The sequence below is a fragment of the Formica exsecta genome, unplaced genomic scaffold (genome assembly GCF_003651465.1).
Source record: "Formica exsecta isolate Colony F162 unplaced genomic scaffold, ASM365146v1 scaffold394, whole genome shotgun sequence".
In the NCBI taxonomy this organism is placed as follows: Eukaryota; Metazoa; Arthropoda; class Insecta; order Hymenoptera; family Formicidae; genus Formica; species Formica exsecta.
In genome coordinates this window covers 990,585-1,006,961 of record NW_021851177.1, presented here as the reverse complement: position 1 = coordinate 1,006,961, position 16,377 = coordinate 990,585, and the positions used below count along the sequence as shown (strand labels likewise).

At 35.3% G+C, this 16,377-nt stretch overlaps 2 protein-coding genes, 1 long non-coding RNA gene and 3 other non-coding genes across 13 annotated transcripts; 3 read left to right on the top strand and 3 right to left on the bottom strand.

Annotated features, from left to right (window-relative positions):
- The first annotated feature begins 87 nt into the window (after window positions 1-87).
- LOC115239778 (cell death specification protein 2-like) lies at window positions 88-3,890 on the top strand. The gene is made up of 4 exons (XM_029814490.1): window positions 88-336; window positions 2,214-2,441; window positions 2,721-2,899; window positions 3,078-3,890. Exons 1-4 carry the CDS (start codon window positions 228-230, stop codon window positions 3,279-3,281), a joined length of 720 nt encoding a protein of 239 aa, XP_029670350.1. The 5' UTR covers window positions 88-227; the 3' UTR covers window positions 3,282-3,890.
- On the top strand, window positions 880-951 carry Trnah-gug. The gene has a single exon. It is a non-coding gene; the product is annotated as a tRNA-His (tRNA).
- On the bottom strand, window positions 1,289-2,232 carry LOC115239779. The gene is made up of 3 exons (XR_003884673.1): window positions 2,176-2,232; window positions 1,511-1,703; window positions 1,289-1,397 (listed from the first exon to the last, which is right to left on the bottom strand). It is a non-coding gene; the product is annotated as an uncharacterized LOC115239779 (long non-coding RNA).
- On the bottom strand, window positions 1,989-2,061 carry Trnar-ccu. Its single transcript has one exon. It is a non-coding gene; the product is annotated as a tRNA-Arg (tRNA).
- Trnam-cau lies at window positions 2,562-2,634 on the top strand. Its single transcript has one exon. It is a non-coding gene; the product is annotated as a tRNA-Met (tRNA).
- Window positions 3,891-4,769: 879 nt separating the features above from the next.
- LOC115239752 (myb-like protein P) lies at window positions 4,770-16,149 on the bottom strand. 8 transcript variants are annotated; one of them, XM_029814453.1, is made up of 20 exons: window positions 15,573-16,149; window positions 14,530-14,717; window positions 14,256-14,453; window positions 13,995-14,171; window positions 13,762-13,901; window positions 13,481-13,665; window positions 13,280-13,410; window positions 12,961-13,080; window positions 12,574-12,873; window positions 12,396-12,489; window positions 12,023-12,095; window positions 11,683-11,949; window positions 11,410-11,604; window positions 11,164-11,295; window positions 10,943-11,079; window positions 10,478-10,822; window positions 8,651-10,382; window positions 7,456-8,238; window positions 7,161-7,201; window positions 5,686-5,812 (listed from the first exon to the last, which is right to left on the bottom strand). In XM_029814453.1, exons 1-19 carry the CDS (start codon window positions 15,861-15,863, stop codon window positions 7,161-7,163), a joined length of 5,529 nt encoding a protein of 1,842 aa, XP_029670313.1. In that variant the 5' UTR covers window positions 15,864-16,149; the 3' UTR covers window positions 5,686-5,812. The 8 variants fall into 8 exon arrangements, with proteins under 8 accessions (XP_029670307.1, XP_029670309.1, XP_029670308.1 ...); XM_029814447.1 differs by lacking the exon at window positions 7,161-7,201 and having other exon boundaries at window positions 4,770-5,812; window positions 15,573-16,147; XM_029814449.1 differs by lacking the exon at window positions 7,161-7,201 and having other exon boundaries at window positions 4,770-5,812; window positions 11,416-11,604; window positions 15,573-16,147.
- Window positions 16,150-16,377: the final 228 nt, after the last annotated feature.

Below are 16,377 nucleotides of genomic sequence, written 5' to 3'. Positions count from 1 at the left end.
CGGATTATTGACAAGCGAAATCTTTGGATTTAATGAAAGATGCGTTGTTGGCAACTATGTCACGACCTATGCCTGAAACGATTCTTAAGATGTGAAACATTACTTATCATTTAAGCAAATGGGTTATATTACACGTCTCTCGGAGCAAATAAGTATTTATTGTTCGATCGGAAAGATGTGTGGAGTCTACCTTCATTCTGAATATTGAAGAGAATATTTTTCGAGCAATGAGTTCACACTCTCATGCGAGAACGATGTGCACTGGAAACGCAGTCTCTGGCGCATTCTCTGCGTTGCATCTCTTGCGAAGTTACAGTCTCCTCGCCCCAAATTCAGGTGCGTAAAGTGTGTGTTAAAATTCCTTGTTAAAATCACCATTCTTTTCATCGCAGATTTTTGGATGATTCTGGAAGAAACTAAATATGTTTTAAATTTTAATTTTTATGTTGTATCAAATTGAAAAATATTTGCAATGTATAAATTATTTAAGCATATATAATGATCATATTCTTTGCTTCTGTTGATCTTGTCGATAGTTTTAGAAACTCTATATATAGCTCATTAAAATTTTATTTTCAATCGCGTATAAGCATCACCTATATATTATTAATTTATTGCGTAAAACATTAATAGAAATATTATAGTTTTATACCTATGTTACACATGTATTAATAAATTATTTTGTATTTTATCTTTCAATTTATACTAATATTTTATTTTTGTTTTACTATTTTATATAAGATGAAAAAATATTTGAAATATAATATAATGCGCCACGTATTATACGCTTGGTTACTTTCGTTATGGATAAGCGAGCAAGTTGACTGACATCTGGCTTGATCTACAACACTTTCCCATCCTGTCTTAACTCCTCCAGTAGCCGTGATCGTCTAGTGGTTAGGACCCTACGTTGTGGCCGTAGTAACCCAGGTTCGAATCCTGGTCACGGCAATGCGAAGAGCATTGTCACGGTGGAGGTTTTTTTTAAATTCAATTTCTCTATATTTTTGTGTCTGTTGAAATTTATAATTATTATATTTACAATCGCAATTTTTCAAGTAATAAATATAAAAAGATTAAAACAATAAAATGTATTATTTAACGATCATGTTATTTATAACTCCTTGTAATTCTCTCTTTCTCTCTCATATATAATAGATCATTATTATATACAGACAATTATTACAACTATATATAGTTGTAATAATTGTATTAAAATTATCTCATTATGAGTCATACAGTTCATATTACAGGCTATAAATAATGTTTTTTGTATACTTACATTTAAATGTATACTGAAATATATGAGTTGTGCATCAAATCTATTTTTGCGAAGTTGTTTCTTATTACAAGCGGTTGTCTCATTTATAGCATCGCCATTACATCGGTCTTGTTCCCTAAAAATGTAACTGCCGCTTGAGCAATTAACGTCTAAGCGAATTTTACGACTTAACTGTAACAGCCGCGGCAATTTGTACGGACGTTAACGTTTGCACAGTTTCGCACGAACCTCGACAAGTCGTTGTATTATCACGACATTCGGATTCCCATGTTTCATAGTCCGGTAGCACATACAATCATGATGTATATAGCTGGATGGAGTAAAAGTTTCAGCTTTCGCTGGCGAAATTTCCAAGTGTCAAATAAATTTTCCATCGATCAAGCGAGTGAGCAAACTATATTTCGAATAAAGGTAATTAATCCTGGAATAAAGAGAGAAATAAATGAGTGGTTAGTTTATGGAACTTAATTTTGACGAAATATCATATTAATGTTATTTAAAAAATTAATAGATATATATATAAAAATGTAGATATTATGTATATATATGTGTGTAATATTTGTTATTATACATACATAAAAATTAATTTTCTAATTAATTTCCTACAGCAAAGCTATTGTTGCAGAATATTATTCTTACAATATCTTTAGTTTTCTATAAGTGTTAATAATTTATATCTTTTATCATCGACAAAAAAAAATTAAATTACCCCTGGTGGGACTCGAACCCACAATCCCCGGTTTAGGAGACCGATGCCTTATCCATTAGGCCACAGGGGCGGTCGATAGAACTCTACCTAAACTTTCTAGTCTTTATTCCCAATGAATCGGTTCTCCTTTTTTTACATTTAATAATATAAAATAAACGAATACAATTAATCAAATGCACAATACCTGGATGAAATTGATAAAATTCTTGTCTTCATTAGCAGATCTGTGTAGGTACGAAGCGTACCCATCTCGGGATTATAATTTCGTCGAACCGGATATTTTATCGAATTCCGTAGCAGCGGATTCTTCATCCTCGCCGTTAACATCCTCTTCTTTGCCGACAACATTCTCACTTCCAGGAACTTTGCTTCAACCACCTTTTATAGCGGCGATGCCACCCTTGATGCAATCTCTGAGCGTACCTCAACCGTTTTCGATTTCATCTTCGGGTAAGCTAATTTTGCCTTAAAACGTTCGGTTCTTCTGTTAAATAATTTTCAATATATTAAATATATTTGCATGAAAAGACATTTACTATTTACTTATTGATTAAGTGCACTAAGTTAATCGCCTCGGTAGCGCAGTAGGCAGCGCGTAAGTCTCATAATCTTAAGGTCGTGAGTTCGATCCTCACCCGGGGCAATTTTTTTGCTTTTATCTCGTTAAAAATTGTGTCGGTTACATGGCGATATTAAAAACATGTTATCTCATCACCGATAACAAAACAGGTGCCATGAACCGTCACTTCATCACTACAAACGGCATAAACACTCTCCACAGAAGACCTAGAAGCGAAAAGAAACCGATCCCGGACGATCAAAAAGATGAAAAATATTTCGAGAGACGTAAACGGAATAATCAGGCAGCGAAGAAGTCGCGAGATGCCCGCAAAATCAGGGAGGATCACGTAAGAACAGAATAAAACTATCTTTTTTCAAGTTTCGATATGATAGAGAGTAATATGTTTAAGATTAACAATAGCGGACGCGATAAATTCGCGTAATAAATTCAATATTTTCGATCGATGCAGTTTCTGTTTATACAAATATAAAGTTTTAATTATTATCGCTTTTATACTTACACAGATTGCTCTAAGGGCGACGATGCTCGAGCACGAGAATGCGATTCTCAAAGCGCAGATAGTGACCCTTCGGGAGGAAGCGCAATCGTTGCGACATATGTTGATCAAGCAACACGCTCCGGCGATACAATCCATCGAACGATCACTTTCCTCGATGACACCCGTGACACTCTCTCCTTCACATACCACCGCGAGTTTAGATTGTTAATTTTTTTCCAACAAAAATGCGTGTAGAGATGTTCTATTCGGGGCGAAGATTAAAATCCGTGTATAACTTCATTAATAATGCAAAAATGATCCTTATGTTTATTCGCGACATGCAATAGGAGATATATTGAAATTACAACGTTCGATTTAGAAAATATGTCAAAAGTTATTAGATGTTTTCTATGTTATGCGAATAATAAATAAGAACCAATTAGCGGTGTTAAAGATCAGGATATTATCTTAATGGCCACAGTCGGATCAAATTCTGATTAACTTAATCGGCATCAATTAATTCAACTAGAACTGTATAATGGCCTATAAATTTTCCATACAATTCATTTTGTTCTTAATCATTATATTTTTCATATGGGTGTCAAGCAATAAAAGACTTAATAATTTTATTCATACTAACACTAATAAAATAATAACGAAATGCAAGTATTACCCGCCTTGACAGGTTAAACGCCGATTAAGTTGATCATAAAAGTTACTCAAAGTGGCTTTAAGACTTCGATACGAAGATTATTTCTTGTTAGAATTACTATTACTCATAATAAGTGTAATTATTGTTGCTTGAATGCTAATAAAAGAGATAATTCTAATAAAATAATGATGAGATACCTATACGCTTAAAAAAATTAATATACTTTTGTATATCCCAAAAGTTCGTCTTTACTTGCGAGACATCTAACGGTGTAATAAAATATTAAAAACACTAACTGATAAGTAAGAAAACATCATTAACCGGCAATCGATAAGTATAAAAATGATTTCTGGAGACTATGTAAAAAATATTTTAAAATATTTTTTTGCATTTTTTCCACTTTTAAAATTAAAAAATGTTTAAACGCACGTTTTGGAAATAAAAAGATAAAAAGATGTGACCGTATAAACTCTAAGTAATCTAGAATTCGCATGCATTTTGCGAAGAAATTTTACACCTCGTTTGTAAAAAGTACTTTTCACTTTCGGATATACGGCATATTAAACAAACAATATAATTTCGATTAGTTTAAAATTTAAATAATCAAATATATTGCGTTTGACTATTACATTAAACTATTATGTTTAATGTATGTTTGATGAAAGTATAATATTAACAAAATATTAAAATTGAGAGAATATTTACACATTGTATCTAATCAATTTCAATCAATTGCAATGCAATTTTTCAGTAATATAATGAATAAAATACTGTTTTGTATGTTTCTACATGATACTATTTTCGTAAAAGAAACATTGAAAAGTTCCATAAAGAAGATACTGCATAACGAAAATATGATAAATATTTTATAGCGTAATAATAGTGTGTATATATATATATACATACATATATGTGTAAATATATATACATATATATGTATATATGAGGGTATATATATGTTATGTATTTGGCATCGCGACGCTACCGCGTCACTTGATATACAGTTTATACATGTACTAAAAAATTAGCAGACCGTCGCGTTACGCATCTTTAGTCTTGTTTACCGTATAAAAAGTACTTTAATTACAATACAATAAGAAACATTGTGAGTACATTTGTTGAATTATGTATATATAAACCTTCTCGGTATATGTATTACACTAGACTACTTATATCAATACAGGTTACACACCTACAAGGAGAATGTAGACAGAGACATGTAGAGATGATATAGACGGTTCTAAATAGGTAGAAACAGGTTTCTACATTTATTGAAAAAAAGTAAAAGAGAGAGATACTGTGTGTTTACGTCTATCTGCTCGTGGTCACACATGTATATGTGTATTTGGAGCGTAAATTAAGTTTACTAACTTTTGTAGCCGATGTAGAGCTTTCGAAGCTGCAAAAACAAATGTGTGGCTTCTAGTGATATTTTTACGACATTTTTACGTTGAACTTTACAATCGCATTCATTATTATAAGTGTTGGCAGGGCCAAATTTTTACAATTGTCGTTAATATCGTCTGGGAACGACACCTTAGAGCGATATCCCGCACGATAAATTCATCGTTTCGCCGCGAGGAAATTTTTTTCTAATTACATTTAACGATATACATATATAATAATGTCATTTGTTCAATTATTACTCCATCAAGTAATAATTTTTGTTTTATTTTTTTTTCATTTAGAATCGCTAACGATTATATTCATCTACAAAGGCATTATACATTCGTCTTTCTTTGAAAACGTGAAATCGTCGACGACGATCGGAGGCGAATCATTCACGAGGCGATCGCGTCCAAAAGACCACGCATCGAACCATCGCAATGGCAGTAATCGCGCACTTTGGATGATAACGCGAGATTAATCGACAAATCAATTAGCCGCTATCACAGTGGCGGGACCGGTGGCGGTTGCCGACGACGACGATGATGACGATGACGACGACGACGATGACTTCTTCTTCAACACAATGTCCTTGATATTGAGATTGACCTTCTCCTTGTGCGGCGGCGGCACGGATTGCTGGCAGAACCTCTTGAAGTCCTCCAATTCACGCTCAAAGTAGTCCATGTCCCCGTCTATATCTTTGGGCGTGAATACGCTCTCTGTAAAAGATACGTTCTAAATACTGGATACACCGACAGCTCGCCTGCGAGCGCAGCAATGAGTGGCACAAAATCTGCCGTGCATTTCTCTTTTTTCTTTCTTTTATCTACTGTATGTGAGTATGAGTAAAAAAGAAACCACACACACACACACACACGCGCGCGCGCGCGCGCGCGTGTGTGTGTGTATAGAAAAACGAGAAAAACGAGAGGATTACGCCACGTTTATATGCTACATATATCTCGAATATCAAGTTCAAACGTGAATCAAGATACACGCGCGATCTTCTCAAAATGCAGAATAATATAATACAAGCGATACGCATGTCAATTTTCAAATTCTTCTCAATGTGAACAATCTGCATAAACAGTCACTTTTACACTGTACCGTCATATGTCATTATAAAGACAATTGTTAATATCGTATTTTTCCCGAGTTTCTATCATTACAATTAATTAATAATTTTCTGAAAAAAAGTAAATTAAATAAATAAGAATATTTTTTAAACATTCGTGGGGAGAAAGACTTGCTTAGTCTCTCTAAACTTATTACAGTTCGTCAGCAGTAAAATGATAGCGATTTTTGTCGAATAAAGGAAAGGAAAGAAGAGAGAAAAAAACGAATTATTATATCCTTACTCATGCAGCATCTCGGGAAGCGTTCATTCCGACAAAGGGGAAAAGAGAGTATAACATTGAAAAAAGTAACTTACTTTTTTATTTAATATTATCACCAGATTAAAAAATATCGTATACTATAGTATCACACTCGTGTATCATCTATCACGATTAAATTACACCTACATAATTTTGTATTTCTCGTTGTCATGATCAATGTAAACTAATGTTTTATCCATTCTTTATCGATCGATCGTAATGTGTTTAAGATAATCCGATATAATACATGTAGAGCTAATATCTCTCCCAAAATCTCCCTTTCTATATTTTATCATATGTTCTGGTCGTTCTCGTAAATTTGCATAACATTTATCAAGACGACACTGCCTCGCATTCTATATCCGCATAAAAAATCCGAGATCGAAAAAATTTGCATGTTTAAATTTAAAGATTACTAGCTACCCTACGCTTTCGAATCATCTCGTTCATGATTACAAAGAAAGAAGAAAAAGAAAATACAATCCGGTTGGAAGAAACGAATCTCACATAGGAGGAAAAAAAAAAAAACCAGAAAGAAAGATTATGCTCACTGGCCATTTGTATTCTCTTTTACGATCTTCAAGAAAACTTATGAAGACCATTTCTCGAAGACATTTCTCTTTTTCAATCTCTCTGTTTCTCTCTTTTCCTCTCATTCTTTTTCTCTATCCGATTCGAAAAATCTTTTGACCTAGCAGATGACGCGGTGTCCTAAATGCAGAGCAGTGTCCTCTTGACAATATAGAAGGAAAAAAAATAAATTGTCAGTATGATGAACCTATAAACGTCCAAGAGAAATATGTATGAATAGTTACTGACATGGAAAAAAAAGAAAAAAAAAAGAGAAAAAGATCGCTGAAAACGTATGAGAAACAACCCGAGAATGTGTGTAATGTGCTCACGTATCATGTATGTGTTAAAGAGAAAACAAACAAAATGAAAGAAGCAAATTTACATGTTAAAGTCTGATTATTGTTGTTTCTCACCAACGAGGTTCCAGTCATCCCCGCATTGTCTCGTGCCATTTCCGCGTTTTTTCTTTTTCTTGCTCTTGCCACCGCCGTTGGCGCTTATCACTGCCTCCTTCACTGCGGCAGTGTTCACCGATGCCTGCCGCGTATCTTCCATACTTGTCGTCTCGGACCTCACCTTCGTCAGGGTGACGCTGGTACCCTTGAGGTTGATGCCGTTCTCCGGTATCGGTTGGCCATTCGTCACCTTGCTGATTTGGATGTTGGCGAGCCCGGACAAGGATGACGCGCAGTCTATCGGTTGCGCGGTCAATCGACTGCGCAATTCCGCTAGACTCGATGGGATAACGCCATTCGCGTGTTTCATATTCAACGTGTTACAATCGGCTGTCGTTGTTGTCGTCGTCATTCTGCCTGTCGACGACGAAGATGGCGATAGATCACCCTTGACAATATAATCGGGTTTGGGTGGTGATGTCAAGCCTGCATTGATAGCCTGCTGCAAGGCCGGACTTCGGATCGTCACCATGCCATTCTCCGACACTTTGATGATGGCCGCCTGCTGCGTCGGCGGCACTTTCATTGGTCCAAACGACGGATTTTTAATAGTCACCATATTTGTGCCGGGATTGTGCAGTATTCTCGCAGGTTCATCCATCACATGATCGCTCATAAATGCGTCGCTGTTCTGCAATGATGGCGACGTAGATACCGTGTTTCCCGAATTGACCGAATTCTTGTTTTTCTTTTTCTTCTTTTTGCTAGTAGTACTTTGAGACTGCGAATCCTTTGACGAGTCTATATGGAAAAATATTCAAAAAATCTTTTATCATAATAATAAAATAAGATGGATTGAAAGAAAACATATAATTAAAAACTCTGCGTTGAAAGATAGAGAAAGAGAGCGAGAGAAGTATGTTATTTATATATACAATAGAAATATTATTATATAAAATTTTTTAAAGACAACGGCAATCCCATTGATTTTAATAAAGTAACTCCTTTTAATTTTGTTTATTCATTATTATTAAAACTTTATTTATTGTTAATAGAGCATAAACTATAATAGGATTGTAGTTGTTTGCATTATACAAGATAAAATAAAAAACTTTAAATATTTAGAATTATGTCGTATAAAATATTTTCTTTTTATATATATATATATATATATATATATATCCCGATGTATTTGCAATTAATTTCTGCTTACCTTTCTCATTGGCTTTCGGCAGCAAGTCTTGCTTAAGCTTGCCCGTGTCTACCACAATGACGTTTCCTCCAGCCTGTGGATTCGCATAGCTCGATTGAGCACCGCTCATCGGCGTAGCGATAATAGTGGTTTGTTTGGGCGGACTCACTGGTTTCGGCAATGGAGCCGTTTTAATCGGTAGTGGTTTTGGCGGCGCGTCGACTTTCGTGATCGTAATGCCCGGCGGTAACTTGAGGTTCTCAATGTTGATCTTGGAATTCGGTCCAATGTCTTTAAACTGGCTACTGAGCGACGGCGAGCTTACTCGTTCATTACATGTATTTTGAACCTCTGTAGGCACACGTTGTTGCTTATTTGCGGTAGTTGAATTCGTTTTATTTACACTCTTTTGAGGTTCGCTCTTATTCGATATATTCCTATTGTTGGCATTGTTACTATTAATATTTTTATTGCTCTTATTAGCGTTCGATTGTACGTTTTTGTCTTGTTGTTGTTGCTTCTTTATTTTCTTATTAATTGTGGATTCGTTTGTAATATTCTGATTCTGCTGTTGCTGTTTCTGCGATACCGGCGTTTGAGGAGGTGTGTTTGTTTTAATCTGCTTTTTGTTGGTTGCATTTTGTTGATTCTTATTCTTATTCACCGTATTTTGCTGCTGCAACACGTTTTCCTTATTCTCTGTATTTCTTTTATCCTTTTTTGATTTGGAATTTTTGGCTTCATTGACATTCTGCTGTTGAACTTTTTTCTCGTCCGTTTGTTTGCCAATTTTCGACTTATCATTATTTGCTTGTTGCTTCAAATTCTTACTGTCGCATGTCTTAGCTGGGGTCTGTGATGTCTGTTGCTTAGGATTATTCGACTGCTGCAACTTATTTCCTTGTTGCAGGGGATTACTATTATTGTTATTCGTCTTGGCTTTCTTCTTTTTCCCGCTATTACTTTGATTTTGTTCTTGTTCTGTCTTGTGAGGAGGCTCTTTAGTTTGTCCATTTACTAATGTAAATAAAACTTTATCCTCAGCCGGAGTCTGACCCTTCAAAGTGATTGTGACTGTAGGTTCAGCGCTGTTTGAATTTATTTCTCTTCTAATAGTAACTATTTGTGGTTGAGATTCTGTTTGCGCCACATTTTCAGCTTCCTTCGTCTTTGCTTCTTCCAACTTTTTCATTTCCTTCTTCAATTTCTTTCTTTCTTTCTTTGTCAACTTCTTGTCGACTAAGTCCATATCGGATAACTTATCTGCACTATTAATCGAATTATTGTTCTTCGTACATGTGGTACTAATACTTGCTAATGACTTGTTGCCTTTATTGCTTTCGACTTTATCGTTTTTCGCATTATTCTTATTTCCTGTATTAGAACCCGCATTTCGTACTTCACACTTTTCCGTACTATTAATACTTTTATTTTTCGCATTTGAATTCACAGACGCCGTTTTTGTCTTATTATTCAAATTAGTAATACTATTATTACCGCTGCTATTATTATTGCTATAAATCTCCTGCTTATCCCTTTTCCTATTGTTTAACTGCTTTATCGCGGATAGAGATATGGATGGCGATGTCGGCAAAATAGAAACTTCTGGTAAATTACATTGAGGTAATGGTCTTTGAGGTACAGGCTTTTGAGGATCGACAACAGTAATCGTAACTTCGGGTGTCTTTTTCTGTAATTCTATTAATTTTTGTCTCTCTGTTTCTTGTCTATCTTTCTTTAACTTTTCCTCAAGCTATCCAAAAAATAATATTAATTAATGCTACATTAAAGTAGGAACTATATAGTAGTAATAAAACTATATATAACGTAATTTATATTTTAACGAACCTTTCGTTGTTTCTGCCTCGCTTTCTTCTCAGCTTTCTTGTTATTGTCTTTTCTTCCGCTCTGATTGCCTTCAATAAATTCTAACAATTCCTCTAAATCTCGCTGATCTCGTTGATCGTGCTGGATCGTAGAAGTCGTCGAAATTGGAGTATTCGATCTAAGAACCGAACTCGTCAGAGTCTTGGATTCGAAATTGGTGTTAGGAATTGACGATTCCGATGGGCTTTTCGGCGGACTACAGCCAGCTGCTACAGCTTTGCATTTTTTCGCTTTCTTCTTTGTCAGGAGTTGTCGCAATCGTTCCCGCATTTCTTTATAATTTCGACTTACCGGTGCGACTGATGGCTAAAAATGATGCATTTATATTATAATCTTCTCAAATCGAATATATGCGAATCGAATATATATATATTACGCAATCTTCTTTTTGTTTAAATAGAGGATTGCATTGAGATACAGACTCACCATCCCATGGCCAAAGACCTCGCAGTAGCAACAATCACAATGTCTCATATTGGTATCCCTCTGCGCAGAACTATTGGTGGAGCACGAGTCCTCCTGACTGCTCCCCGAATCTGAACAGTCTCCGTCCCCAGAACTCACTAAAATCCCAGATTAATATGTAATGAAGTGTGCAAATAATCAGCACGACTTTGAGAGAATATACATAGTATATGTATACTGACAATCATTACATGACACTCTCTTGATGTGCTCGACATTGGCTTGCTTGTGACATGCGTGTGGTGTATGATTGAGCGAATGAAGTCTGGGGTGAGATGGACCAGTGTTTCTCGCCAAATCTGATAGCGGATTACCTATTATCGTGCAAATAAAAGATATATGTAAACATGCGTAGGATAATAAAAAAGTTGAAAAAAAATCAATATGACGTGACGAGGAATATGATGTAGAAACGACTAGCTACTTACACTTACCACGATAAATGTGATTGTGAGTCGCGTTCGGCGTTTGCGTCATAGAATGCCTCGTTTGGGTCTGGGCGGATTGCGTGGAGCCGGTCTTTACAGCGGGTTTCTGGCTTGGTTCTGGATTATCCTTCGTGACAGAAGTCGGCGACGTTGCTTTGGGACGACCGTTCGTTACGGATGTTTCGGGTATAGCTGCTTTTGAAGACAGTTGTGCATTGTTTAGAACAGAATTTTATCGTAGTTGGCTAAGTTAAAAAACTTTCTCATACTTACATGTAGGCAAGCAAGGACACATATCCCACTTGCGTCTTGAGTTTAGCAAACAAGGACAAGGTGGATTTTCCAGGATTTCCTTTTTCCTTTCCGCTATTTCTCGCGCGTGTTGATAAACGCATGAACAAGGTTCTAGATCGGATGTTTTCGAAATAGTATCTTTGCGTAGAGCACTATGTGTAACCAAATCTTTTTTTCTTTTATCTTCGTCATTTAAATTGTCAAGCTGTTTCTTAACTTGCATTGTTGTACAATTCGCAGGTCCATCTAAAAACGTGTTCACCTCTTATTTATATAAAAAAAAAAAATCTACTATTACTAACTCATCTCAATTACTTACCCATAAATCCATTACTGGATAAGAATGTATTTGTATCATTTTTCTCAATATTTTCGACTTTATGTTGTGTGCTCTACAAGAAAAATATGTCATTAATGATGAGTATAAATTATTCTTAAAGAAAATTTTAATTTATTACAGACATAAAAAATGTAAGTTACATATAATTTTTAAAAAAATTTATATATTCTCAAATTATGACTAAAATAGATAATTTTCACTTTAATATATATATAAAAAAAATTGAAAGAAACATTACTTCTTATCACTAAAATAATATATATTTTATATGTAATAAAATTTTTATTTTTTTTGGAGATGGAACATTGTGGCCGTCAATACTTTTATAAAACTTAAAATGTAATCTCTTTACCATATGGCTTACTCCTATTTCATTGCATGTATGACATTCACATTTTGTTCCATTCTCAAATCCATTCTCAATGTCGCTGTCATCACTATGACTCCTAAAACAAGTTAAAATTATTATATTACAAAAGCAAATAAAAATTCAAGTATATTGTTTTTCAGGTAACTAAAACAGAACATACCTGACTGATCTGATAGCATATTGTGCCAACCGACATGTTGCACGCGCGTAATCGTAACAGATAGAATCGGCTGGTCCAACTGCGTCCATTTCAGTAGCAGTCAATGCCCCGGCTATGTCCGCCAACTTTTGATGCTGGGCCTTATTCCAATCGTCTAACAATATTTGAACTATTTCTATACTTGACGGTATAGCTATTGAATCCGAATTAAGGTCTAATATTGGACTTAAAGGTCGACTATCGCTTCCAGATGTATGTGCGATAAGCGAAGAAAATTGCCCATGGATTTCTCGCATATCACTGAAATAATTATCGTAACAAGAATTATGAAAAATTTTTTAATCATGTTTCTTTTATCAAGATTTTTTTGGATATGCAATATCTTACTTTCCAATATCCGGTGTCTTGCTCAACATGCTGTGTTCCATAAGTTTGCGTGTTGTTGTGAACAATTCCCAAGCTTCTCTAATCTGTCTAAGTCTTGTCATACGAACTGCTTGTTCTGCACTGAAACACACTTTACTTATACAATCCTATTTCAGTTTTCCATAATTCAACTCCATTGAATTATACAGAATAATTATATAAGCAAAATAATGTCTTTTAAATTTAAATTTAAAATAAAGTGTAAAGCTCTATAGATAACAATCTAATAAGAATGAAAATTGGCAATACGAGCCAAGCGCATTGATGTCTTTTAACTTACTTATATTTATCCATCCATGGTTCTGTCTCGGGCCATAAATTACCAATTCTCGTCATCTCGTCGTCGAAAAATAAATATCTGTGAACAAGATCTTGGTATTCGGAGCCTTTCAATGGTAGAAGTTTTCTCAGCTGCAAATACAATGTATACACTTGAATTCAGTACATCGTGAATTGTTTTCAATAAAGTATATTATTTTACCTGTCCAATAAACGTAGGTAAATTATTTTGCACCAAAGCATCATTATATACATAAATCTGATACAACTTTTTAATAAAACAGTCCCATGTCAAGTTAAACTTGAAGAGGTATTCTTTTAATGGTTTTACTAACTCAGAAATCAGAATTGCTGTTGCTACAAGAGCATCATAGTCATCCAAGAGACCTACATTGTAAAAGATCAAGGTATATAGATTTTATATCCATCTCTATGTATATTTTTTGTAAAATAAAATTTTTATTTATGGAAAGTAGTACTAACCAGTAAGAAAAATTTCTGCTAAATTGTTTACACTATGATCGTGTAGAAGAACGAATAATCGAACTTTTACTTCTATCACAAATTCTTGCGCCTGGCTTACTAACCTCATGAACAGCTGGTGAGGATCTCTTTTGCATAATCTTTAGCAAAGAAAAAAAACATGATATTACATAATCAAATTATTCAATAATGGTGCACAAATGATATTTTAAATAAATGGAAGTCTCTCTTACTGAATAACAGTATCGTGCATATCAATCGAAGGTAATCTGCTACACTGAGACTGCGAAGAGTCGGACACACGAGCCGTTTCCAGAGCGATGTTAAAGACAGCATGTATATATTGCTGCAATTCAGTCCACAGGTTTTGGAACTTCATAGCCTTCTGTAGCTCCTCCCTAAACATGTCTCTACACATACCAAATTAATTTTCAATTAATATCACATCTTTGCTCTTTCTCTTTGAAATTTATAATCGCTGCCTTTACTCTTACCGTTTAGCTTTATAAGAATCACAAGAGCAGGCCTCTTTCCCATGATGAGACGAACTGTCTACAGTTGCTGCAGAGGAATACAATTTGGCGAGTGCGTCGGTGTTTACTCTAGGCGAGTTACGCCGATCTTCTTCAGCCGCTCTCGCACCCCTAATAAACGCGTCGATCAGACCCTGGTCTGTCGTTCTGAATGTGTCTCTACGCATACCAAACATTTCTTATTAATATTGTATCTTGGCTTCTTGTGCTTGAGATATGTAATCATTGTCCTTACTGTTTAGCTTTATAAGAATCACAAGAGCAAGATTCTTTCCCATGTTTCAAACTGTTGATAGCTACTGCAGAGGAGTACAATTTGGCGAGCGTGTCAGTATTCGTTCTGGGCAAGTTACGTCGATCTTCATCAGCTGCTGTTGCACCTCTAATAAACGCGTCGATTACGCCTCGATCGGTTGTACAACGCTACAAGGACCAAAATATCTGTTTGAATAAACTCTCTCTCTCTCTCTATCTATATATTGTACAAAATTTATGTTCCACAATGTAGAATCCAATCGTGTATCCACAAATATACAGAAATGATATGAAAGCTGATTGTTTAATCTAAAAATTGCTTGAGATTCTTATTTCTAATATGAATTTTGGAAAACAGTAGTTAAGATTTCTCAATTCAAAGATTACTGAATAGATTGAGTCTATGCATGTTTCTTCATATCATTGTAGAGATGTACACCAGATCTATTTTTTTCTATAGCATGTATGTAAAAATAATTTGCAACCAATATCATAATATATCTTTCTATCATTTAAATAAGATAGCTCTTTAGTTGAACTTATCGCTATAAGTATCATTCATCTTTTGTTCCTCTTCAACTATTCCTGAAGCACTTAAATCTTATCTAATATAATAATAAATGAGATAACACAACACAATCTGTCGTAATAACATTTCCAAAATAGTCGTACACTGATAAATAGCTCTACATACATCTCTACAATATAAATAAACAATCACATTTTAAAATAGATACTATATAATGGTATCATTATTTATTAGTATACATTGCGAAAGACTCATATATTAAAAGTCTTTCACAATATACTAATATTCTAAAACTATTATAGACAACCATATTTAGTTTATGATTGGAATCTTAGGTTCAGAAGAATTAATAGCTAATCCGCTCGTTTTGACATTGCAGAGATATCATACCATAGAGAGAACTTTCCAATATCCTTCATTGTAATGAATACTTTATTATAATCTTAACCGATCAGCCTGGAGTCGTCGATAAAAAACGTAGACGGAAAACGTACTTTGGCAAAGTTTCTGACGTGCGGGTTCCCGGCTTCGACGAACATGCGCGTTTGCCCGGCTTCGTTCGTTTCGCAAAACACCCGCGGGGTTTCATCCCGTCTGCCGTCATCGTGTCTGCGGCGATTGATGGAGCGCGGGAAACGTACGTCGTCGACGTGTTGTTTCACCGCTGTTGCCGCCAGCGGACCGTCCTCATCCATCACAACTATGCCCTTTTCCCCGGTGGCGGTGGCGGCGTTGGTGATGCTATTCCTCTCGCGTCGACCCTCTTCGCCGTCGCTGCCACTCATGTCAGCACTACGCGTCAAATATCATATACCTGTCGCGATCGTCCGTGTCGCCAGGCAGCAATTGTAGGATGAATGATTCGCAGTCACGGTTTTCGCCACGGAATCGTGTAAACACCTACTAGACCGCGCATTCGGTCAACACTCGCAACCTCCTCTCTCAATACCTCAATATGGCGTCTCGCGTGCAATCGTCCTGTTCGACGACCATGGCTCGACTCCTTGGACACAGTGGCGTAACTGAAGTTGGCTATAAAATCGTGTCGCTGATCGGCAAAGCCGATTGGTGGTAGGTCTGTTCCTTTTAGGTGCATAATCCGCAAGGTTACGTTCCCAAATTTACTCCTTTGATTAGAGTAAGTTTGATTGACCAATCACAGAAGGGAGAAATTTTTATAATATTATAGTCAAGAACATTGACTTTATATGTACTTTACGAGAGAATTGAAAGAAAAATAAATAATTCATAATCAAAAAGCTTCCAATTTTACTGTTTAAATTGGTAAATATAACCAAA